Source organism: Gossypium raimondii, chromosome 12 (assembly GCF_025698545.1).
Source record: "Gossypium raimondii isolate GPD5lz chromosome 12, ASM2569854v1, whole genome shotgun sequence".
In the NCBI taxonomy this organism is placed as follows: Eukaryota; Viridiplantae; Streptophyta; class Magnoliopsida; order Malvales; family Malvaceae; genus Gossypium; species Gossypium raimondii.
The window spans coordinates 976618-1001595 of record NC_068576.1 but is presented as its reverse complement, the minus strand read 5'-3'; the positions used below and the strand labels follow the sequence as shown (position 1 = coordinate 1001595).

Sequence of the window (24978 nt, the reverse complement as noted above, 5' to 3'; positions counted from 1 at the left end):
ATTATGTTTTAAAATGGTAAATTATGGCTAAATTAAAGGGTAAAACAAATGATAATTTATTTAAAATGTGAAATTAAATTAAAAGACAAATGAAATTAAATATAAGCAACCTATTATAAATATATATATATATATATATTAAAAATATTTAAAGAATAATAATAAACTCAAATTCATATGGAAAGACATTGATACAATATAAATGTTAATAGCAAAAAGAAGTATTTGGACCGGTATGATATTGATAATCTTAACTAATATAATTAAAATTTAAATAAAGTCAACTAAATAAGAAGAATAAATAATTTTTTTAAATTCACTAATTAAATTTTAGAAAATAAAAATATTATTAGTTTATTATTAAAATAAAATCATTTCGTCAATTTTGTGGGCAAAAAGAAGCTAATTGATCCAAACATTCGATATTATCACTAATAAAACTATAAAGCAAATAGAAAAATAAGTGAAAAAAAAAAGTTAAGTGAAGCAGAGGAAAGGAAAAATATAACTGTCCAACGGCGCGAATTGTCACGTGGCTACCTCCCAAAATAAACGGTTATTAGTAATTTCAACGATCGACACAATTCAACTTCAAATCTTTACCGGCTTTTTTCTTTTGGATTTATTAGTAAATTAACCTTTAAATTATACTTTAATTTGTAAATTAGTCCCTGAATACCTAAACTATAAAATTTATTCTATTTTACCAAAAATAATAGCAATCAATAAAAATGTGATCTATGACATATTTTTATTGAAGTTCAAACGCTTTTTGAAAAAAATGAGATAAAATTAATAGTTTAAGCATCGTTTTATAAAAAGTTTAAGGATCAATCTAGAATTTGGATATAGTTCACAAGAGCCAATTAAGAATAAAACCTTTTATTTTCCTAAAATAATAATTTTCTTTACTGAATAGCGAAAGTTCGCTTAGAGTCCACACTAAGATTGTGTAACGTCCCACATAAAAAAAACCTCAGATTCTACACAATTCCATCATCAATCATGAGGTTTGATTTCAATGATCATACGGTTAGAAATCAATGAAACACAACCGTCTCGCGTGTCCGCCACTACACGTTATAAAAGTGCCATTACACATTCATTCCTTTCGCGGTCTTTGCATTTGCAACGTTTCCTACAGACATTCGGATTCTTCACCTGATTTTCCCACTTATTCTTTGCTTCTTTTTTCTTTAAAATTCACATTTTCGCATTAAATCCTAGAAAAAAAAAGAAAAGAAAATTAGTAATAATCTCTAGTTTGTGGTTCCTCCGAAGTTTCAGAGTAATTTCGTGGTAATTTATTTATTATTTTATTTTGTTTTATTGTTTTGTTTTGTTTGGATGCTGAGAAAAGTGAAGGACCGAATGGATACTTGGTCGTTAAGTTTCGTTGATTTCTATTTCTTTCTTTTTTAGTTTCTTCTTAAATTAAAGAATGAAGCGCAATGGGGAAAAGTAGTTTATATAAAATCAAGTTTTTATGTTTTTACATTAAGGGATTCTTTTAGGCTTTACCTGGTGAGTAATTATAGTGTAAAATAATATTTTAAATTTTAATGTATTTCATCTTAACGTGTTGTACTGTAAAATGAACTCCGTTTTAGATCAAACTTTTGAATTGACTCTTCGATTGTTTTAAGAATTCTCAACAGTTTAAAGTTTACTGCAACAGAAAAAGGTAACTGTATCTTTAGTTTAACGCTTAATTTATGCTAATAATTTGATAGCAAATAAATGATCACTAAGGTATTATTTATCTTTACTTCTTTAATGAAGTTCTGTTTTTATGTTTGAATTTATTACTTGTGTGATATGCGATCGATTTTAATAACTGAATACCTAAGTTATATCTTTGTTTTTCGAGCAGTGGAATTATTTAGACTGAGGCAGCTAGACTGGGTTTGAGGGCTTTTTCTTTTCTTCCCAAGCATTTAGGGATGGCACTAGACCCCGACCAAACTTCGGTGGACTCTATTACCCTATTTGTGGCACTTCTCTGCTCCTGCATTGTGATTGGTCATCTTCTGGAGAAAAACCGATGGTTTAATGAGTCAATAACTGCCCTTGCCATTGTGAGTTGTTCAATCACTCCCTAACTAATTAACCTTGTTATGCTGTTAGGCTTCACTTGGTCTTGTTTCGATTGTTGTTTTGTAACAGGGAAATAGTTTTTGTTGGGTGATGATTTTGGGTGTGATTAACAGGGGCTTTGTAGCGGAATTATCATTCTGTTGACCACTGAAGGAAAGAGATCACACATTCTAGTATTTAATGAAGAGCTGTTTTTTATATATCTTCTGCCTCCCATCATATTCAATGCCGGGTAAGACTGACTTATATCAAGCTATCAAATCTTTGGTTTTTATTGCCTTCAGCATTTTGATAATTGATATTATAAATGTCATTTCATTTGAATATGATTTATCATCTTCCTCAGCCCCCCCCCCCCCCACTCTTTTTTTATTTTAAATATCTTGCAGAGCGTGAAAATTAATTGCCTGGCTTGTTTATACTTTTATTTCAACCTGTATTTCTTGAAAATTGACACTACGCCTTTTTTAATCTTTATTTTTTTTGGAATCACATGTCTGATAATCTTACATTTTTCAATTTACCAGATTCCAGGTAAAAAAGAAGCAATTTTTCCGTAACTTTGCGATGATAATTTTGTTTGGTGCTGTTGGAACTTTGATATCATTTGTCATCGTATCCATAGGTATATTCAAATTTCTTCGAACTTTCTAGCCTTCAACCGATTCTCTTTACAATTGTTCAGTTCCAGGCATACACAAAGACAACTGACATATTCAGGCTCTTCTGACAGATCGTTTTTGCTTGTTGCATTTATTGGGATATATCTGTTCAGTGTTTATACTGTTTATGCATAATGCTAGGCTGTTGTTTAAGCTTTATTCTCCAATTTTTTTTTACCAAACAAAGATAATTTAAAGATAATTTAACCTACTACAAAAAAAGTGGCATAGAACCTTACTTTTTGATGGCTGTAATTTTTCTTTTAGTAAAAGAATAACCATCTTTAAGATTTGTTGATAACGAAAATTCTGAAGTTTTTTTTCTTCACTCTGAACACCCCAAAAGCACACAAGTATAACAAGCTTCTAAGTAAAGTTGAAGATTAAAACTTATCTGACATTTTTATGCATATTGTTAGATTGTCCTGTATTAAATTTATTTTGTCAGGATTTTCATGGAATTTAACATGTCTGATGCTCTTAGTGTTCATAGATAATCTTTACTTAAACAAACTAAGGTTAACTCTTCCTTTAAAAATCCAGTTGCTTGTTTAAGTTATAATCAGCATCTTAGCATGATACACTGTTGAAAATGATGAATAGTTCAAAACAGAGATTGACTTTGGTTACTGCAAGTTCCTTTGGATTGTAGATACCACCTTTTGTTAGTAAATTTATCTTTTCCCTGATTAGTACCAGGGAAGTGTTTGAGGCTAATTGTGCTGTAACCTTTATGTTTATCTATATTTTTCAGGTACCATGCAGTTATTTAAGAAGTTAGATATTGGTTTCCTGGACATCGGAGATTATCTTGGTAAACTATGTCTCTCATTAATAGTTTGCCGATGTTATTTAAAAGCTTACTTTTAACTAATTACAGTTCTGCGTAGGAAACTAGCATTTAAAGATTGTGCCAGATCATTCATCCTTGCATTAATGAAAATCATGAACAAATTATATTTTATGCCCAATACATGCATACACACACACAAACAGCCACATACATACATACTTACAGATGCATATGCTTTTCATGGAACCAGGTCTTATTCTTATATTATTTTCTTTTTTCCGTAATGATTTGTTATACATTCATTAGAGGATCACAATTATTGTGTAGTTAAACTAGTTTCTTCAGGTTAGTTCTCTATTTCTATCTTGGCTCTTACCGTTGCTTTTTTCTTTTAGCAATTGGAGCAATCTTTTCGGCCACAGATTCTGTTTGCACTTTGCAGGTAAAAATATTTATACAGTGAAGTGAAGTGAAAAGAATAGTTGAATATCTATTCTATTATAAATCTTGTATTTTCTGTACAGGTGCTTAATCAGGATGAGACACCTCTTCTGTACAGTATAGTCTTCGGTGAAGGTGTGGTAAATGATGCCACGTCAATTGTACTTTTCAATGCAATTCAGAAATTTGACCTCTCTCACATCACCTCAAGAATTTTTATCGAATTCATTGGGAACTTCTTATACTTCTTTATTACAAGCACATTGCTTGGAGTAGGGGTGAGTCCTTTTTCTAATTTTTTGCAGCTTTCCTATGTGCATCTGCATTTCTTGTATGGTTGCTAAATTTGTTTCATCATTATTTGATCTTATATTCTTTGTTTGTAGAACCCACGCTATATATTCAAGTTTGCATTGCATAAAATCTTCTAAATCATCTATCTAGTATTTGCACATTATATCTTCACCTCAGCTAAAACTTTTATCATAATTAACTGAAAAAATAAGTGCAGTGAACATCTTTATATTCCATTTATTGCCAGAAATTCAAAGCCATAGTGTCAAAGGAAGTTCTCGTTTAAGCTTTTAGTCTCTCCAAAGGAAGACCTAAAGAGATGATTAAATCAGTGTTCAATACAATCCAGACTTGTTATAAGATAGGATTGTTCTTTTTTATTATCATTGATAGCATGCAATACGCATAATTGGTGTTTGCTCGTATAAATAATGGCAATTACTATCACATGAGCACTTTATTCTTTGATTATTAACAGTATAGCTGTTGGCTTTAAGTTAGTTTTAGAAACTCTAGGCTTTTTTGCTTGATGTTTACTTGAACCATAAAGAGGTCCTCCTTGGTTTTTCTCCAACAGAACTTGCGCCTTGTTGATAATTAACTTTGCATGTTGAGTCTGCCCTTTTTCAAGGGTGTTTGGGTATCTGAGATTAAAGACATGCATTAATTTTATATATCCATATAACATCACACCGATTTCACTTGCAGGTTGGACTAATAAGTGCGTACATCATAAAAAAATTGTATATTGGCAGGTATGTTAAGGGCAAACGATTACCTTTTCTTGTTGTCTCATCTTTTGTGATGCTAAATATAGTAACTTAACTATCCATGTTTATACGCTCATACTTGTGTTAAAAGTGCAAGCAAAATTTTGTAGGCGGCATTAGAGCTCTATGTTACAGTGTTTGAATGTGTGGATTGGTGTTCCACAACTCTTTTATTTGGCATTTTCTGTTCAGAGCTTCAACAAGATCTAATAGTGTTGATTGTCAAGTGCTTATGAATTTATTGATGTTGGGAATCATATAGAACTGGAGACTTATTCAACTTCTTATCATCAACCTAGATTTCACATGATAGTCACAGATCATTAACTTGAGGACAGTAAATTTAGGTTGTACTTGTTTATTATAATGTTAGGCTGAGCTCTGGATGGCTAAAAAAACTAAGAATCTTACCACAATGCTAGCTCTAACCCCTAAGGACTCTCATTAAAATTTGTTTCTCTCTCTAAATGGCTCACTGTTTTCATCTTATCTTCCTGCATGACATGAAAATCCTACAACTCTTTACAAATAACATCTAATTTCATCTTTGACTAAGTAGCTAAGCTTTTCCAAATTTCAGGCACTCTACCGATCGTGAAGTTGCTCTCATGATTCTCATGGCTTACCTCTCATATATGATGGCTGAAGTAAGTATTCTTTTTAATGACTCGCGTGCCTAAATATCTATCTTTGTAAAAATTCAGGTACTGTTTTTACATTGCTTTGTCTTATTCTTGTTTTCTCTGATAATGATTTTGTTTTTCAGTTGTTCAATTTGAGCAGCATTCTTACAGTGTTCTTTTGTGGCATTGTTATGTCACACTACACCTGGCATAATGTGACTGAAAGTTCAAGAATCACCACCAAGTATGTTAGTTTGGAATTTATTTCCCAAATGTTGAAAATTTTTGCTGCTTGTAAACTGTCTTCTTTACCACTCCCCCCCCCCTTTTCCCGCCAATTCTTCTTTGTCAAACTGAAGTAGACATGTTTTGACATTCTTATGCTGATTATTGATCATTGCAGGCATGCTTTTGCAACATTATCATTCATATCAGAGATTTTTATCTTTCTGTATGTTGGTATGGATGCTTTGGATATAGAGAAGTGGAAAATTGTTAGCAAAAGGTATTTCCCATATTTTGGCCAAAAATTGTGGTTTCATTAGATCTTGTCGTGTTGTATAAATAATTTTTCGCATCAAATCTTTCTACCATTGCCTTTAACCATCTCAAGAAATTGATTGTGTCATATGAAGTGATAGAAACAATATAGTACGTGCATCAGTTATCATTGTGTGCTTCTTGTTTTATTCAAATTGTATCTAACTCTAATATCAAAGAAATGTCTCTCAATAGCAATTGAATGACTGTTCGTTTGGATATATTGTGTGTTTCTGTAGTCCTGGAACATCTGCCGGGGTGAGCTCAATACTTCTTGGCTTAGTTCTAGTTGGAAGGGCAGCTTCTGTATTCCCTCTATCTTTTATATCCAATTTATTCAAAAGGTCTGAGAGTGACAAATTTACTTTGAAGCAACAGGTTGGTATTTAGAGTTGCATTTGAGGATTTCTTCCCTCTGACATACTTGATGTACTGAAATATTCAAGTCAAACAGGTTACAATATGGTGGGCAGGGCTCATGCGAGGTTCTGTGTCTGTGGCACTTGCTTATAATCAGGTAAATTTAGGTCATAGGATTTAGATTTCAAAACCTCTGCATTTTGATGGATTTATTGCTCAAAAGTTGAACATAAATTATTTCAATGTTGTCTTTGACATCAGTATATGATAATAGTAGTAAGATAATTTTTTGCAGTGAATATAGTTAAAATTTTGGCATCTAAATGCCTGATCAAACAATGATGTATGGTAAGATGAATGTTTCTTCATGCTTTTCTATAAATTAAGAAATTTGTACCAAAAAATTGTGAATTGTTGGGCAACAAACTTCCATTTACTGCAGTTATTCGGAGGTGCATTTGCTTTGGCATGTTTACTAGATTGGTTCTTGCCACCTATGTTGTAACTTATTTTATTTATTTGGATGTATGCAGTTTACTAGATCGGGGCATACACAATTGCGTGGAAATTCCATAATGATAACCAGCACCATCACTGTTGTTCTTTTCAGTACTGTGGTAAGGACTTATCCTTTGTCGGGACTGTTTTTCAGCAATGATAAGATCGATAAAGATGTTCTCTGCATAATTTTGTTAAAAAAAGATTTCTTTGTAGTGAATCATTGTAAAGTGTTTTCCTCCATAGTATATTATTTCCTTGACATCAAGTCAATAACCATCCTTTTACTAGCATGCGTAGATATCTTACAACTGTATTAGGGATCTTTGTATAACATTCTACATTAGATGTTCATTTTGGAATGCATATAGAAAAGCAAGACCTGTCATAAACACCAGAATTAAATGGAAAAGGAAGAACTTGATGAACCAAAGGGCTTAACACCTTCATGTAAGGGCATATCATGGTGGAACAAGCAAGCAAAGACGGCTATTAAGGAAAAACAAAATTGTTATAAAAGCAAGAAAAAATAGACATATAGAGCTCTGGATATAAAAGAGCAAATTAGGCCAAGAAAACTGCGAGTGAGGTCAAAGCAAGAGTTTAAAGGTATTTTTTGATTGATTGTGGTAAAAAGATGAGGAAAAAATATCAATAGACTCAGCTTACTTTGCCATATGTTAGAAGAAAGCTCTACAAAAATGTTCCATGCATCACATGTAACTATTAACGTTCATATCTTACAAGTTTGATATTCTTCGTTTCAGGTGTTTGGATTAATGACAAAGCCTCTAATAAGGCTGCTGCTACCAAGCAAGCACCTTTGCGGAGGTGTGTCCTCTGGATCTTTTAATTCTTTTCCCTCAAAGCTGATGACAGATCTGCCACTTATCGCCAATGGGGATGCTGAAGTGGGCGGCAATAATATTCCCCGTCCAACCAGCCTACGTATGCTCTTAGCCACACCAACTAGAACCGTCCACTACTACTGGCGGAAGTTTGATGATAGTGTCATGCGTCCCATGTTTGGTGGGAGAGGTTTCATGCCACATGTTCCTGGTTCACCAACAGAACCACTTCTTCACTGATGACACTTACCATACACTGAATGAGTTTTCCACTAATAAAATATATCTGGGGATTTAAGGATCGGCCTTATGTGTGAGTGTATATATATGGGATAAAATCAACATGGCTGGTGTAAATATTAGTATATTACTGATTAGAGACGTAAAAGAGTAGTGGAAGAGATGAGTAGGGAGATGATGGTACATTTTGTACTGGTTCCGGATTCAGAATTAGGGATTAAGGTAGCTTTATGATGTTTCAACTCAAAACTTACTAGGAATATGTTCATTCTTTTTCTACCCAGACAGACAGGAAAATGTAAACCATTCAATGTTCTGCATATAAACTATAACAAACTACTTCCATACTTCTAAAACATTCTTTTTTCATCCTCAACTTCCTTCCTACCTCTCTTGTTTTTCATTTTTTGGGATTTTTGTGTTGCATTTGATTTTAGAAAAATATATTTAGCTTCATCCTGTTTTGTTGTTTTCGTGCCTCGTTCTTCTGCTCCCCGTGGAATCCGGTAGCCTTCCTGATACCACGCACAGAGTTGGTTGCATGAAGGAATCCAGAAAATCTTTTAGTGGGGTCAGAATTGAATTATAAAATTTTTAGAGATTAAAATATAATTTTTTATCATTTATTAATTTATAGTTTCATTATTTTTTTTATTTTTTAGGGCTGAATTCCAAAATTTACATATATTAATTTATAATTTCTAATTTTTCCAATTTTGAGGTTCTAAGACCCCTGTGTACCCCTTAAATTCGATCCAACTTTGACAGTCCAATTAACTATTCATATATTAATATAGTTTTATAAATTAAATTTAAATTATTAATATTATATCTTCCCGCGCAACTTATATTGGATAAACCAAGGAAACTATGGATTCGACCCGTTCAAGTTTAATCAACTGGGTTAGACAAGCCTACTTCCTGTGCAGAATTGACAGATACCAAACAAATGAGAACATTGTGAACAATAAAAGCTTCTCACAAGTTGTAGAAGAAACAGGAAATCCTGTTAAATGAGGATTGGACCAGGCACGACCACTATGTCATTTTTGAGACTCCATATTATTTTCGAAATTTTCGTCTTCTTGTGTATTCCGTCACATTTTGTCTTTTTATGTATTTTCCCCATCTGTCAAGAGTTTCTAGACACCCGTCACTTCTGTTGGAAACTCATAAGCTTTTCATGCCTAGTTTTACTTATCTTTATATGTATTCATCTGAATAGCCTAATTTGGTCTTTAGTTCATAGGCTGAAAGGAGTTTTTGCATGCTCTTGAAAAAACTCTTTCAATAATAATATTGTAATAGCTTTCTAGTTTGAGTATTTTATTTTCAATAAAAAAAAATGCTTGTAGAAAATTTCTCCAAGTATTGAGTTTCTAATTCTTCGGTTGCTATATGTTCTGCAATTGGCACCTGATGAATTTGTTGAATTCAAGCAAAGCAGACTCGAGATATAAAAGAAAAAATTGCTCAAATTCGATTCATGTACGGATCTAGTAAGAAATGTTTATTCCAAGTCATTTTTGCTAATCCCAATTCAGTGAAGAAGCATCAGTAAATAATGATAGAATGTATTAACCATTTAGCCGAACCATTCACCTATATTGTTTAAAAATTTTACATCAAATGCTCTCTCGAAGTTTAAATGCAGCCTAATTCTGATTTTGTGCATGCTACCATGCTATTATTCTCCCTTTAATCATTCAAGAATTCTGGAAAACTGTTTCAACCAAATTCTTTTCTTTTTTTTAGAAAAATGGGATAACCCAAAGTACAGGGTTAAAGGAAGGAAGATATGGCACTCCGTTATTCTGCTAAGGGCTCCATGGAAATCAGCATCATAAGCTACTCTGAAACTTTGACTTGGCAAAGGCCAACTGAAGCTGCTCGCAAAACCGACCATAATTTCTGAGCAATGATTTTCGTTTATCCCCTGACCTTTTGTCGAACTGAATTCGCAATCGTTAATAATTAAGCCCAAAGGAGTCCATCAAAGCCTATCTCCAAATTCGAAACGGGACTCTCCCCAAAGTCCTGCTCTATCGCTTGGTTGTCTCCAAGTGATTCAACATACGGTTCTAAAAGGTCATCAGATCTTTCAGATGGAATACCGTAATCTTTGAGAATGCGAGATGAAGTGGCCATTGCTGCTTCCCTCTCCAGAACAGCTAGGTAATTGTCTTCAAATTCGAAAACCAGATACTTGTCTTGGCAACCTGACCAAGAATACAGGTTGCCATGAGAACTATTTAACAAAAAGATGAATGATGATGATGATGACAACAATTGGTTGGATGTTAGGACTTACAAGCAACAAGGTGTGCCAGGTGACGAATGTTTTTTATTCGAGTTCCATTAAACTTCAAAACCTGAAACTTTTACTTTTAGCACATGCAAATAAATTGGAAGATATAAATGGTAGGAGGATATAAAAAACCGAACCTGCTGGTTGCTCATGTCCTCATATCCAATGTTCACTTCATTTGCCAAGACCTATTGAAGACAAGATAAACAAGTGAGATCCCATGCGCCAAAATACTGTTTTGAACTTTCCTTTAAAGAAAAGCCATGCTTTATGATACGAAGATGAAGTCAATAGTTTCAAATAGCAGTTTGGTTACTCCTAGATTAGAAGGTTAATCTAGAAGTATGGTTATGACAAGAGATAGCCCTCTTTCAATTTGTAAATCTTAACCCCGTATTCCAAATTTGAACTAGAACCTCCAATTTCTAACCACTGAGAAAACCTTTGATCTTTATAACACATGTAGAAGGAGAGTTTGCCTTAGCTATCAATATCAAACAAAATATTATTATAAGCAGCATACCTGTGATAAGATTACAATCTGTTCCTCTTTGAATCTTGCCAGAGAGTATCGTGCCTTAGCTAGCAGTTTCAACTAAGAAGAAGAATGAAAAAAATTAAATGTCAAACCTCAAAAACACTGATATCAACATGCACTGTATTTAGTATCATGCTTCACAAGTTCCCTAACTTACTCCTATTGACTCTTCGCACTCCTCCCTGAAAATTGGACATGAAATTCACGTGCAGTCTTAATATCCTTTTAAATCCAATCATCAAAAAATTGAATAAACAGTCCGTGTTATTCCACACTTACTCTATTAATGGTTCTGAAAGTGGGGTAAACACCAAACCAGCAATAATTAGATATGAAGGTTGACCTCCATCAATATGATAGGGAACCTAGAATACCAAACACAAAAGGATCTAAATCATTAGCTCTAAAATGAAAGCAAATGTAACCGATATTCTGGAGCTGTACATTCCAGTTCAGAGCCAAAACTTTTATTGCATACCAAATGTACTCTTGGATTTAACGCTACTTGAACTTTCATTAATTTGCCTGCTCTAATAATACCAAGCTCTGCTACATCACCTGCAAATCTGTAAGAGAGCTTAAATTGGATACCAGACTAGCTTATATTACAGGAATATAGAATGAATGCTTAAAGAAAAGAAGGGATAAGATGATATAAGAATGTTTATTCTGCAATATATTGCTTAAACTGCTAAAATGAGTAGAAAACATGACATGCAGCTTTTTATGAGATATTTTATAGAGAACAAGGGACCATTACTTCTGACTGATGAGATAGCGGAATGCAATGCGCTCATTTGATCTGAAAGGAACTGTTCCTTCAGAACCCACATGAACATCATCAAAACTGACAATCACGTCGCCCTGGAAAGATGGATGTAAAATAAAATTTATCTTCATAACATACAAGTACACACAATGTCTATAAAAGGCCAAAGAAATCCTTATCATTAAGCTTCAAATATATCTGTACATATTTCTGTGTTGAAAATCTTTGATTTATTTGACAGCATTGAATGGCTAATCTTTAGGGGTTAGCTGATTTTTAGAGATTCAAATTAGAGATATTTTTTCTTTACATGATTCAATGCTTCATGTATATATATCTGTACATATTTCTGAGAAATATATAGTTTGAGTGAGTTTTTTGGATAATTTTTTTTTTCTAATTTTCAAAGTTTTGTTCCAAAAACCCTAGAAACACTAAATTGGTACTTTCCACCCTAGCTTTTATTTTCTCTCTCACCGCCCCTACCATTGGAGTCGGAATCCACTCGCTAGCGAAACACCAGAGTCTGATGACCAGAAGACCCATGCGTGGGCCTCACGTGTCATCACAAGGTTCTACCTCTTTGTTTCATGCGCCGTGCGTAGCCTCACCTACTGCAGTCGTGTTTTTCCAACGCCGTCACAATGCTCTCTGCTCCCTTCCGGTCATTCTCCTCTAATTGGTGGTGTATTTCAACTAAGTTTTTTATGTGGGATCTCTTTTGTGTTTTTTTTAGAGTAGTTTTTGTTATAAATTTTCCAAGCAGATTTTTTTGGGTATTAGTTGTTTTTTTCAACATTATGTCGAATGACGAAAAGCTCGTGATCCCAACCGATAATCCCTAGTTACAAATTAGTCCTGTGAAGCTTAATGGACATAATAACTTTGCTTGGTCAAGGTCCTGCTTCTTGTTTATCAAGGCTTGTGGATTGCAGGGATATATTACCGGTACCAGATCGAAACTTGAACTCACTGATTCAACTTTTAGTCAGTGGGATTCAACGAACTCTCTTGTTATGGCATGACTTATCAATTCTATGCAACCCTATATTTCCAAAACTTATTTGCTACTTGATACTGCGAAAAAGATTTGGAATGTTGCGGCTCTTATCTACTCTCGTATTGGGAATGATGCGCAAATTTTTTAGATTCGTTATAAAGTCCCTGGTACAAAACAAGGGAAGCTAACGATTTCTCAATATTTTGCTGAATTAAGTGGCTTGTGGAAGGAATTTGATTATTATTAAAATTTTCAAGTGACTTGTACCAGTGATACTGGGAAATTTCAGAAGATGGAGGAGAGAGTTTTTGATTTCTTGGCTAGGTTGAATACTGAGTATGATTCGATTCGGGTTCAAGTTATTGGCAAGACTCCATTCCCTTCTCTCCATGAGGCATACTCTTATGTACAGAAGAAGGAGAGTCGACATGTTATGCTCTATAATCCACCTATTGGGAAAGCTGGTCTCATTGCTAATCAGGATGGTTCATCGGGTGGTAAGTCTGACAAGGATCACTTGACGTGTGACTATTGTGGTAAGCCTTGGCACACTAAACATTCGTGCTGGAAAGCGAGGGGGTAATTCTTGGTCTCAGGCAAATTTGTCAAACTCTGTGACAACAAAGGACAAATCCACTTTTACTGAGAGTTTTTCCTCGAACGAGATTCAACATCTCCGGCATTTCTTTTCTCAATTGGACTCTACCTCGGGTGCTAAGTCTAATCATGCGAAATCAGGTCCTATTTTAAATGCTCCATCTACTTTTGAATCTTGGATTATTGATTCCAGTGCAAATAGAGATGACAGGGTCAAACAAAAACTTATTTAACTATACTAGTTGTCCATCTAAAGATAATGTGCGAATAGCCGATGGCTCCCTTACCTTCGTCTCTGGAACAGGTTCTGTTGTTTGTACTCCTAATATCATTTTATCCTCTGTCTTCCATGTCCTTAAATTTTCAGTTAACCTTTTATTTGTTAGTTCTATCACTAAAATCTTAAATTATAAACTTGAATTCTTTCCCGATCATTGTGTCTTTTAGAACCTCCAAACAAGGAAGACGATTGGCAGTGGTAAATTGTGTGATGGCTTATTCTTCTAGATCGATCGTCCAGTATGTCTCAAGTCTTATTCGGAGAGAATAAAAATGTCAACCGAGAGATAATTCAATGGCATAGTCGATTAGGACATCCATCTTTTACTGTTCTGGCCAAGATGTTTCCTACTTTGTTTTCAAGAACTAAGATGGATTCTTTAGTTTGTGATGCATGTGAGTTTGCTAAGAAAACAAGAAAAAGTTATCATTTACGTAATAATAAAGAACTACTCCTTTTGAGATTATTCATTCTGATGTTTGGGGCCCTACTCGCTTTACTTATTTATATAGTAATCGTTGGTTTGTTACATTTATTGACTGTTGTACTCAGGTGACATGGATTCTTTTATTAAAATCCAAAAGTAATGTTTTCTCATGTTTCCGTTCTTTTCATAAATTGATTGCTACTCAGTTTGACGCTAAGGTTAAAATTTTGCGAACTGATAATGCAATTGAGTATAACTTTAATGATCATTTAGAATCATATAGGATTCTACATCAGACCAGTTGTCCCGATACAAGTGCTCAGAATGGTGTTGCCGAAAGGAAAAATCAACATCGCTAGGAGGTTGCTAGATCACTTATGTTCACTATGAACCTCCCAAAGCCTTACTGGGGGGATGCGATTTTGGTTGCTGCTTATCTCATTAATCGGATGCCTCTTCGAGTCCTTAATTTTAAAAGTACCATAGAAATTTTACAGGGCAAGACGAATTACTCGGTTTCACCGAAGGTATTTGGTTGTGTTTGCTTTATCTATCTTCGACATGGGAGCAAACTAGATCCTCTAGCAGTCAAATGTGTTTTCATTTAATACTCTCCCACACAAAAAGGTTACAAATGTTATCATCCGCCATCCAGAAAATATTATGTATGGATGTAACATGTCGTGAGGATGAACCTTATTTTTTTATCACAACCATCTCTTCAGGAGTAAGCTATTGAAAATGAAAAGATGTCACCTTGCTCTGTTACTCTTCCGAGGGAGATTTGAGTTCCAACAGAGACTTTGGTTCAAGAGAAGAATAGTGGACGGTTGTTGGATAGGCCTAATTTAAGGACATACACTAGAAAAGGCAAGAAAAAAGATGTCATCATACAATCTACTCTGTGCCCTGACTCTTCACTAGGGGTGTTCAATCAATTAACCGACCGGTTAACCGACCTGAACTACTATTAACCAAATTGACCGACCCTTTTAAACCCTTAACCGTTAACCGAATCAAAATTTTTTCAAAAAAAACTAATCGAACCAAACTTTTTCGGTTAATTCGGTCGATTAACCGAATTAACCGAAATTTATATATATTTTTTTATTTTTGGTTAAAACAAGTATAAAACATATCAAAAATTAACCGACTTAACCGACCGATTAAATTATATTTCCAAAAAATTAACCGAACCGACCGAATACTTATATATTATAATATTATTTATTAAATTCGGTTAATTCGGTTAACCGACCGATTAACCGAATTCGGTCGGTTAACCGAATAAATTCAATTTTACCCGAAATTTGCACACCCCTACTCTTCACTGTCAAATCAGTCTTTTTTTACCTAAATTTGCTACTAATTTAGAATTACCAATAACCCAACGAAAAGGTGTTAGAACTTGCACTTTATATCCTATCTTTGACTTTATCTCTTATGATTCATTATCCCCATCCTCTAGAGTTTTTGCTTTGTCCTTGTTCTCTCTATTTGTTCCACTGGATTGGAGAGAAGCTATCACTGATCAAAGATGAAAGAAGGCTATGATAGACATGTGAGCTTTAGCAAAAAAATGAAACATGGGAATTGGCTTATTCTTTTGAGGGGCAGAAAATGGTTGGTTGCAAATAAGTGTTTACAATCAAATATAAGGCTGATGGTTCAATTGAAAGACTCAAAAGTCAAATTAGTAACGCAATGATTCACTCAGACATATGGAATGAATTATCAAGAAACATTTGCTCCGGTTGCTAAATTGAACACGATTAGGATCCTTTTATCATGTGCAGCAAATCTCGACTGGGACTTGCAGTAGTTTGATGTAAAGAATGCCTTCTTACATGGAGACCTGGAAAAAAAAGTGTATATGAAAGTTTCTCCAGGATTCGAGGCTAAAGATACAAAATGGAAGGTGTGTAGACTGAAAAAAGGCCCTATATGGACTAAAACAATCTCCCAAAACCTAGTTTGACAAATTTGGTAAGGCTATGGTGTTGTTTGAATATCGACAAAGTAATGTTGATTATACCCTCTTTATAAAACATCACAAGGGTAAGATTACTCTTCTTATAGTCTATGTTGATAACATAATTATGACAGGAGGCGACAGGAAAGAAATGGTCTGGCTTAAGAAACAATTGGCTCAAGAATTCAAAATCAAAGACTTGGTAAAGTTACAATATTTCCTTGGAATAGAAGCGGCCAGATCGAAAGAGGAAATCTTTATTTCTCAAAGAAAGTATGTCTTAGATCTTCTGACAGAGACTGACATGTTGGGTTGCAAACCAACAAAATCACCTATTGAGAGTAATCACAAGTTACAAGCACGGACCGATGCAATGGCGGATAAAGGGAGATATCAGATTGATTTATCTCGCTCATACTTGACCTGATATAGCCTATGCAGCTAGTTTGGTAAGTCAATTTATGCATGATCCTCGTGAAGCCCATATGCAGGCACTATTGAGACTTTTGTCTTATTTGAAGTCTGCCCTGGGCAAAGGTATTCTCTTCTCCAAAAATAGTCATCTCAAGATAGAAGTATTTACAAATGCAAATTGGGTTGGCTCTCTTGATAATAGAAGGTCTATAACGGGTTATTGTACTCTTGTGGGAGGAAACTTAGTCACTAGAAACAAAGTGTTGTTGCTCTATCAAGTTCAGAGGTTGAATATAAGGTCATGGCTCAAGGTGTTTGTGAGCTTTTATGGTTGCAAAAGGTATTGGAAGAGCTAAAGTTGTTGAATGAAAATGGATCAACCTGTACTGTGACAACAAAGCGACCATCAGCATAACTCAAAATCCAGCGCAGCACAATAGGACCAAGCACATCGAAATAGATTGTTATTTTATCAAGGAAAAAGTAACCAGTGGTGTCTTAAGTCTATCTTATCTAGTATCCGAAAAACAGTTGGTTGATGTTTTTACTAAAAGGCTTAGCTGTAAGACTTACCATAATCTTCTTTGCAAGTTGGGCACGCAAGACATCTACTCACCAACTTCACGGGAAGTATTGAGAATCTTTGGTTTATTTGACAGCATTGAATAGCTAATCTTTAGGGATTATAGCTGATTTTTAGAGATTCTAATTAGAGATATTCTTTCCTTACATGATTCAATGCTTCATGTATATATATCCGTACAAATTTTTGAGAAATATATAGTTTTTGAGTGAGATTTTCTTCAATATATTAGAGTATTCATCTTTAGTTTCATCAATCTGTGAAGAAATCGGACTCTCATGACAACAACTTGAAACAAATAACAATCAAATTCTCAGCCATTCATGGTTTGAGCACAAAAAACTGAGATGAACAATAAAATAGAACTAAAGGTGCAACATGCTTTCATACTTGTGAACATTGTCAGCATACCTGCTTTAAAACATTATTTGCATCCGAAGTAGGTTCAACTCTTCGAACAAGCACCCCCTGTGGAAGTCAAATTTTATATTGGAAAAACACTAGAAATATGTGTACAAGTGCATTTGTGCATTATGCTGTATATGCTGAGTCAATTGTAGCATAAGTACCTCATTAGACTGTACTTGTAAGCACGCACGTAGTGCTGGATTCTCCAACTTCTGCAGCAATACACCAAGGCAAGGGAAACCTGGAACTCAACGAATGGCTTCATTTGTTTATTTTACTTTTGAAGAAAATACCACGTAGCTTTGATATTCATCATTAATTACTAGGTGTGAATCACAAATCAGTAACAGAATGATGGTCAACGATTGAAAAATAATATTTAGCATAATGGTTAATTCAAGCAACTGGCAGGCTACAAGATATGGCTTGTTCAGAGCAAGTGGCTAGATTCATTTTAAAGCATTGCACTCTGTTAAGATATACTTTGTTCATCATGCAGTTATGTGATGAGGATATAGAAACTGTTGCAAAAATCTAATTGTAGCTCCAAGTAGTGTACTTTGGAAGGAAATAACATGAACCATTGGACTTACACTAAGAACTTTATGTATCAACTTGAAGGATATGAACAGATATGGTGAAGCTACAGGAATGAATTTGTATCATAAATTAACAATAACAAAAATGATGAACCCTGTGCAATACTGTGAAAGAGAAGAGGGTACCTTATGCACTAGTTATCAAACTCCAAATATATTCACACAGATTTACATGCAAGCATAATACATATTTCACATACTCACGAAAGCACCAAAAGTATAAGTTATGACCAGACTCTAACCTGTATATTTTCCATTTCTCTCATAGTCATTTAGAAAATGAGATACAACTGTAGTTGGTATGACATAGCCAATATTTTCAGCTTCCTCGGATCTGTAAACCTAAAGGAAGTCTACCGTTAATGCATAATTTAATAAATGGTAGCTAGGGGGGTGGAAAGATTATGAGGGACTAAACATAGCAGAAGTAAAAACATGTGAAGAAAAGAACAAAAGTTGGTAAATTAAAATAGGGTCAAACATGTTAAAAATTTTAAAGGACGCAAGTAATAGAAGTACTATCACCCCTTGTCACATAATGTTATTCCTCTGACATATTTACAGTTTTAAGGAGTGCTTTTTGCTTTTACATAGTATATACATTTTGTCACTAACTATTGTCAGTTACCTTAATAACTAATTCAACTAAGAGTACAACACCATAAACAAACAGTTAATTCTTGTTCTAGTCATGAAAAACATTTTGAGACAACTCAAAAGGGAAAAATGGAAGGCAGTGGCATCATGAAAACAAAGAAAACATAAATAGTACTAAACCAATTTTTTTTTTTTTTTAAAGAAGCATTTGATGACATATTTTGGCATAATTCCAAAATTTTGAAAGTCAATCAAAATTGACACAGAAGATGTACCTGAAATGCAACCCCAATGCACTCTCCCTGCTCATTGAATGCAGGACCACCACTATTACCTAAAATCTACCAAGTATAAGCAATGACTATCACAATGATATGGTTAACACCTTTCAAAAAGGGAGATGATGAAAGGCTTAGGTATACAAATTTCATTGACTTACTGACCAGGATTTATTGCTGCATCAATTTGAATGCCCAACAAATCAGATGAGCCATGGGCATATGATGTGACCTGAAGTATAAGAATTTCAGAAAGCAAATTATATACAGTAATTTATTTAACATATTGTCAAGAAAAAGGAATAAATGGATATGGACATCAAAGTTGTTATATGGCAAGGCAAGATCTGATGGATGCTTGTCATTATCACTTTGAAGGGGTGAACCAAACCTCTATACGTGAAACAACACCCTTTGTCACTGAAATGGTGTCTCCTCCTAGGGGATATCCCACAACAGTTACTGCATCCTGCCCATAAACAAAACAAAACAGAAACAGCTCAAAAAACTTGAAAAAGAAATTTGTCATAACCATCCTAGCATGAGTCATTAAAGCTTCAAACTCTTTCATCTAACTAGGATAAAGCTGAACAATGAAGGACTTTGAATGTCACGTTGAAAGAAGGACATGTGGAGCACATTGTGTGTTTCTATTTGAAGATCAGTTTAAGCTACTAAGATTTCATGTGTCTAAGTCATCTCATGCCTCATACAGATCAGGCAGGTCTGTAGAATTTCTCACAAAGACATTACAGGTACACACAGCTTATTATGACCTTACATGACCATCAAACATGGAGTAACTACTTAGTGTGGCGTTAGGCTTTTCATTATTCAGCTATAATCATTTTGTATTGATAGCAAATCATATCACTGAATCCCCCACCCCCCCAAAAAAAATTAAAATAGACAAAAACCGAAGACTACTGGAATTATTTTATCATGGTTCCTCTGCTGAATCTGAAAATTGCTAATTTCATCAAGGCAATTAATCAATTGGAATGTCTTTAAGATTCATGATGAAGCATGAGGTATTGCAAAATGCATTGAGAGAATAATCTATGATCAAAAAAGGTAGAAGGGCTATTCAAAACCTGAAGACGCGGCAAGTGTCCCAAGTGGAGTGGCTTAGCTCCTTTCCAGAATTCCTCACTCTCTACTGAAAGCAAAGCTATATCACAATCAACACCTCTGGCTAAAACCTGTTCAGTAAATCATGAGACGATATTAAGCTGCAAGACTTTAATAATGTTGAACAAGCAGCACAACTCATGACCTGAACATCTTATGATTCCTTGTCATATTTTCAACTGATACCTTGCTTGCCAATGATGTGCATTACCATGCAGAAATATTCATTTGATATACTTATCCCGCTAATGGGTATCCTAAATAAATATTAATTTGAAGTAGGATATTATTATTCAATGAGAAAACTAAATAAGTCAATTAATTTATCTCAAAATTTTATGTCTAATAAGGCACTAATAAAATATAAGACGCCGCTGTTGATCAAACATCATGAAAAAATTATTAGGAATAATACCTTAGCTACATATTTGGTATCATCTCCTCTTCTCTTTACTTTAACCTGTTGTCACAAAAGATAAAAACAAAGAGAATGAATAATCAACTGAAGAGAATAGTAAAATGCGATCAAAGCAGGCTAGAAATAATGAAAAAAAAGATCCAGCTCCAAGTTATTTGAAAGAAAACTGATATGGCTAATATGCAAGTCCTGATGACTTTATGTACTTCAACTGACAACCAAGGTCAAGATGTCCATATTACACAACTTATCTGAACAAATATAGCTTAAAAATCCCAAATTAAATGCATCTAAATCCACAGAATGAAAGCACAATGCAAATCCAACAAATTGGGAGCTAAAAATAAATGAGTTCTAAATTATTAACTCTGAACATCAATCCAGACATGATCTTCACTTTCCTTTATATGCCATTCTTCTTTCACATTTTAAATAAGAACACAAAGGCAGAAAGGATGCCAAAGATGGTGTCTAAATGGCTTATATTCTTAGTGGTAGGGAACCAAAGCTGACCTGTTTCTGGTTGGTAAATTCAGAACCTAAAATCTGGAATCTTCAAACAAATATCATTCTAAATATCCCTTAAAATTAAATAGTAGCCTCATTTACATGTTGAAGTTGGATAAGTGTTGAGAATCTTTTGATTATTTGATAGCATTAAGTAGTATCTTTAGAGATTACAACTGGTTTTTAGAGATTCTAATTAAGAGATATTCTTTCCTTAAGTTGATTCAATTTTTATGTATATATAGTTGTACATATTTCTAAGAAATACATACTTTGAGAGAGTTTTTCCTCAATACATTAGAGTATTCATCTCTAATTTCATCAATAAGAAATGATAGATGTGGCTTTCTAGGATCACATAAACAGTAAAAACTTTGACAATTGGTAATAATATCTCCAGCAAATTCAAAAGCTATATTATTCAGCTGTGTGATGATTCAACTGCATCCCCTAAGTTTTATAGATAATTTAGCATCTATTATGTACTCCAGAACTTGAATAGAATACCTGTGTATCATGTTCCACGCAATGTGCATTTGTTAAGAGCTTCCCATCCCCAATCATGAAAGCGCTGCATGATTACAAAAAGGGAATATAACTCTAAATTGAAATTTAACACCTAATATACAACACAAGATGAATGACAGACGAAAAACCACTTGATTGGAATAAGAAAAGCTTGAGAACCAGCTAAGATCTTTTTCTTAAAAGCTGTCTATGTGCCTCAGAGCCAGAAACAGGTTAGAATCTTGCCTTCCGGTGCTTGTATATTGTCGTTGCTTTTGCCAAGGAAGGGAATAATCAGGTGCGGTATGAGTGCAGTAAACCTAGATCAGATATGAGACTTATCATAAACAAATAGCAGATAGATTCTGTAAATAATGACTTGCCAAGAAATGTTTCTAATACATCTAGAGAATAAACATGACCAGAATCTACATTAAAAAAAGGACAGACACAAATGCTGTTTAGATATGCACAGCAGGCACTCAAATATGCAACAATTAGAAATGTTAAGTATGATAGAGGCAATACAGCACTCTACTGTTTAACAAACTAAACAGATTGAACATTCCCAACATAACATATATATATTTGCTTTAATCATTTCCGAACCTTCACAACAGCATTGAGAAAGTTAGCATCCTGAAGACTCCCTGGTTCAACCTGAAAATGAAATGGAAACAGAGAATAACAAATAAAGTGTTGCACAAAAGCAAATTGAGTGTACACAAAAGAAACAAGAGTGGGCAAATGATGAGGAAAACTAATGTAGTAGTATTTTTTATATTATGAAAAGTTTGCTACGAATTTTAGCAAGCACACTTCTAGAAATTTTGAAAAAAAAAATGACAACAATCCCAGATAAAGGATTAAAAAGTCCACAGAAAGTTTCACGGGCTTCCAACATTATTGAGATTAGCACATTGTTCATTGTAGATATTGGGGTGTCATGTATGAGTCAAGTGACTTTGTATACTGCCTCACGAACAATTAAAAGTGAGAGTCATAATGAAGTCCAAGTTTCTTGAGAAGTAAGTTAAGCTAACCAATTAGACCCCGAGTGTCATAAATGGTTGGAAATGGGGATTTTGCATCTGCGAAAGTTTAGCTTAACCTTGGGGTTGCTGCTTTAGTAAAGAGCAAGCAATGGATGAATATAAAATAACCCAATCTTGTAACTGTCAAAGGCCTTCACCTTCAACTATTAAAAGCAAAAACAAATTCCCTTCAAACTATAGGTTTTGCAAGTGTACCTGTTGCTCCCTTGAATCGAGCTGAAACTCCTTCTTGTCTTTTCTTTGCGTACCAAATGATTTAAAACCTGTTGATTGAGGACGCCCCATGTCCCCCTGACCACTAATTCCATCAGCATATAAACCGGACTTGTCATCTTTCAATCTTCCCGGAAGTTTCTTCTGTAAAAACATAATCTTTCTTAATATGAAACATAATACACCAGTAGATTAGTTAAAAGAGGATCTACTTGACCCGCTGTATAAATTTCCTTTGAAATCTACAGAAGATACACAAAAGGTCCATACTAACACCAGTTGTTCCCATAATTTGAAATTGTTACCCATATATTCTCCTAAATGATAAAACTTCCAAATCCTACTTCACAATGACATACAAAATGGTTAATTACTTTCCTTGCTGCAAGCTTTGATAAATCACTTGACTTACCTCAGCATTGGATTTACGCGGAGATGCTGACGAGGAGCTTCCTTTGAGAGCTCGTTTCTTATTATTGGTGGCTTTAAGAGAGCGGGCGTCAAAGTACGAATGGGAAGGGGAAGTGGCGAAACGTAGGTGGCAATAACGGGATTTGAAGGTAGAGCTGAGTACGGAGAAGCAGCAGTTAGCCACTGTTATTGCCATAACAAGCTCACACTATTCTTTTCTTTTTTGTTTCTGGCTTTAGGCACTGCAAAAAGGTACAAGATTTAACGGTGAATTCCTTAAAGCTCAACTCAGAGTTGTTCCTTATCCGGTGGGTACTTCGGAAGATTAGGTTACTGGTTTTGGCCTCCTTCACTTTCCACCAATGGCAATAAGGAGAATTATTTTTTATAAAGGGATTTTTGGGTTATTTTAGTTTTAGTCCCGAGCTTTAATCTTTTTATTTAATTTGATATAATTAGATTTTGTTTCATAAATAGAAAAATTAATTGTTTAATTATAAAATCTGTTTACTGATTATAATTTCATTGTTTGATATTTTAAAAATATATATTTTATATTTTTATAATTTTTTAAAACATTTTCCATTACTTTAAACAAATTCAAAGTTTTAAATAGCTTCAAAAATATATACAAAATATTATAAATCTAAAAATTGAATATTATAAGTGTGATTAGTTGGGTGGAAAAGTGGAAAGAAAATAAGTTGTGTGTTTGGTTGGGAAGAAAAGTAAGAAAAACAAATGGGAGATATGATTATTTTTCATCTTAATGCATAAAAATAAATTCTTTCAATTGAAATGATAAGATGAAGGAAATAAGAGAAGTTTGGCTCAAAGTTATGTATTTTTCAAATGTTTTTCTATCTTTCTATCTTTCTTATCAAAGATAGTTATAGAAAGAAAAATTATGTTCTTCGTCTCTTTAGTTTTTTACCTTTTAATTTTCATCCTTCCAATTTTTTTCCACTCTACCAAGTAAAATTCATATGCTATAAACCTAAACAACTTTTTAATAAAAGAAGAGAATGAAGTAGATGTGGAGCATCTTTAAAAATCTTTAAAGGATAATATAGTCTTAAAATAAATTAATAAATTTAAGTGTATTTTTATTCAAGGTTTAACTAATAAATTTGTATCTAAACAATACCCTTTTTCGTATCTTGATACTTAAACCTTCTTTTTGTTACAAGTGGTATTTAAATATATTTTTTCTTAAGTTGGTATATCATTAGTCAAACTATTAAATCTCTTTTTAATAAAGGTTTAACCCATAAATTGGTATCTAAATTATGCAATTTTTCCATTTTGGTGCCTAAATATTTTTATCACAAATGGTACCTAAACTATTCTTCTCTTACCCATTTTCGACAAAATTGTTATATCCATTATAAAAATTCCAACCAATAATAATTTGTCATGTCATATAAACTTTAAAAATATTTTTAATTCTTTCATTTTCTCTTTTCTTTTACATTATTTCTCTCTTTATTTTTTCTATTTTTCTTTTTTTTGTCTTATTCTTTTATAATGTATGATAATACCAACAATGCTCGAAATTTTCCCTCTTCAGATGAAGAAGCTGGCTATTAGTTTTATTTTCGAACTTTATAGCTTGCTTGCTCAACTTGACAATATCGAAAAAGTTATTTCATTTGTCAGAACCAAATTGGAATGCTTGGTCAAACCGATTGGGATATTGTCCGAAGATAGGGGTTGAACCAATTAACACACAAATTAATACAAGTCGGTTAAACCCAACTAAAAATATAATTGAACTGATTTTCTCTATTTTTTAAATAG

At 33.7% G+C, this 24978-nt stretch overlaps 2 protein-coding genes across 2 annotated transcripts; one reads left to right on the top strand and one right to left on the bottom strand.

Moving 5' to 3' along the window:
* The first annotated feature begins 1124 nt into the window (after positions 1-1124).
* On the top strand, positions 1125-8522 carry LOC105762647 (sodium/hydrogen exchanger 1). The gene is made up of 15 exons (XM_012580446.2): positions 1125-1299; positions 1874-2078; positions 2211-2329; positions 2625-2722; positions 3514-3573; positions 3948-3994; positions 4077-4271; positions 4996-5042; positions 5638-5704; positions 5824-5924; positions 6084-6185; positions 6460-6598; positions 6675-6737; positions 7114-7197; positions 7846-8522. The coding sequence occupies exons 2-15, from the start codon at positions 1944-1946 to the stop codon at positions 8164-8166; spliced, it is 1578 nt and encodes a 525-aa protein (XP_012435900.1). The 5' UTR covers positions 1125-1299; positions 1874-1943; the 3' UTR covers positions 8167-8522.
* Positions 8523-9724: 1202 nt separating this feature from the next.
* On the bottom strand, positions 9725-23546 carry LOC105762646 (protease Do-like 2, chloroplastic). Its single transcript, XM_012580445.2, has 21 exons — positions 23180-23546; positions 22750-22911; positions 22109-22159; positions 21746-21819; positions 21500-21563; positions 20483-20527; positions 20031-20138; positions 19328-19405; positions 19102-19168; positions 18934-18992; positions 18304-18403; positions 17624-17703; positions 17466-17522; positions 11773-11876; positions 11491-11578; positions 11292-11377; positions 11170-11194; positions 10998-11069; positions 10612-10662; positions 10478-10538; positions 9725-10385 (listed from the first exon to the last, which is right to left on the bottom strand). Exons 1-21 carry the CDS (start codon positions 23372-23374, stop codon positions 10141-10143), a joined length of 1872 nt encoding a protein of 623 aa, XP_012435899.1. The 5' UTR covers positions 23375-23546; the 3' UTR covers positions 9725-10140.
* Between the last annotated feature and the right edge of the window lie 1432 nt (positions 23547-24978).

Bases quoted from the DNA above. Each gene is read 5' to 3' on its own strand.
- LOC105762646 (XM_012580445.2), bottom strand. From the start codon at position 23,374: ATGGCAATAACAGTGGCTAACTGCTGCTTCTCCGTACTCAGCTCTACC. The intron at 18,404-18,933 runs GTACATCTTCTG...GACTTCCTTTAG, and splicing joins GCATTGGGGTTGCATTTCAG to GTTTACAGATCCGAGGAAGC. The intron at 11,070-11,169 runs GTAAGTTAGGGA...TCTTCTTCTTAG, and splicing joins AGTGCGAAGAGTCAATAGGA to TTGAAACTGCTAGCTAAGGC.
- LOC105762647 (XM_012580446.2), top strand. From the start codon at position 1,944: ATGGCACTAGACCCCGACCAAACTTCGGTGGACTCTATTACCCTATTT. The intron at 4,272-4,995 runs GTGAGTCCTTTT...TTTCACTTGCAG, and splicing joins GCACATTGCTTGGAGTAGGG to GTTGGACTAATAAGTGCGTA. The intron at 6,186-6,459 runs GTATTTCCCATA...GTGTTTCTGTAG, and splicing joins TGGAAAATTGTTAGCAAAAG to TCCTGGAACATCTGCCGGGG.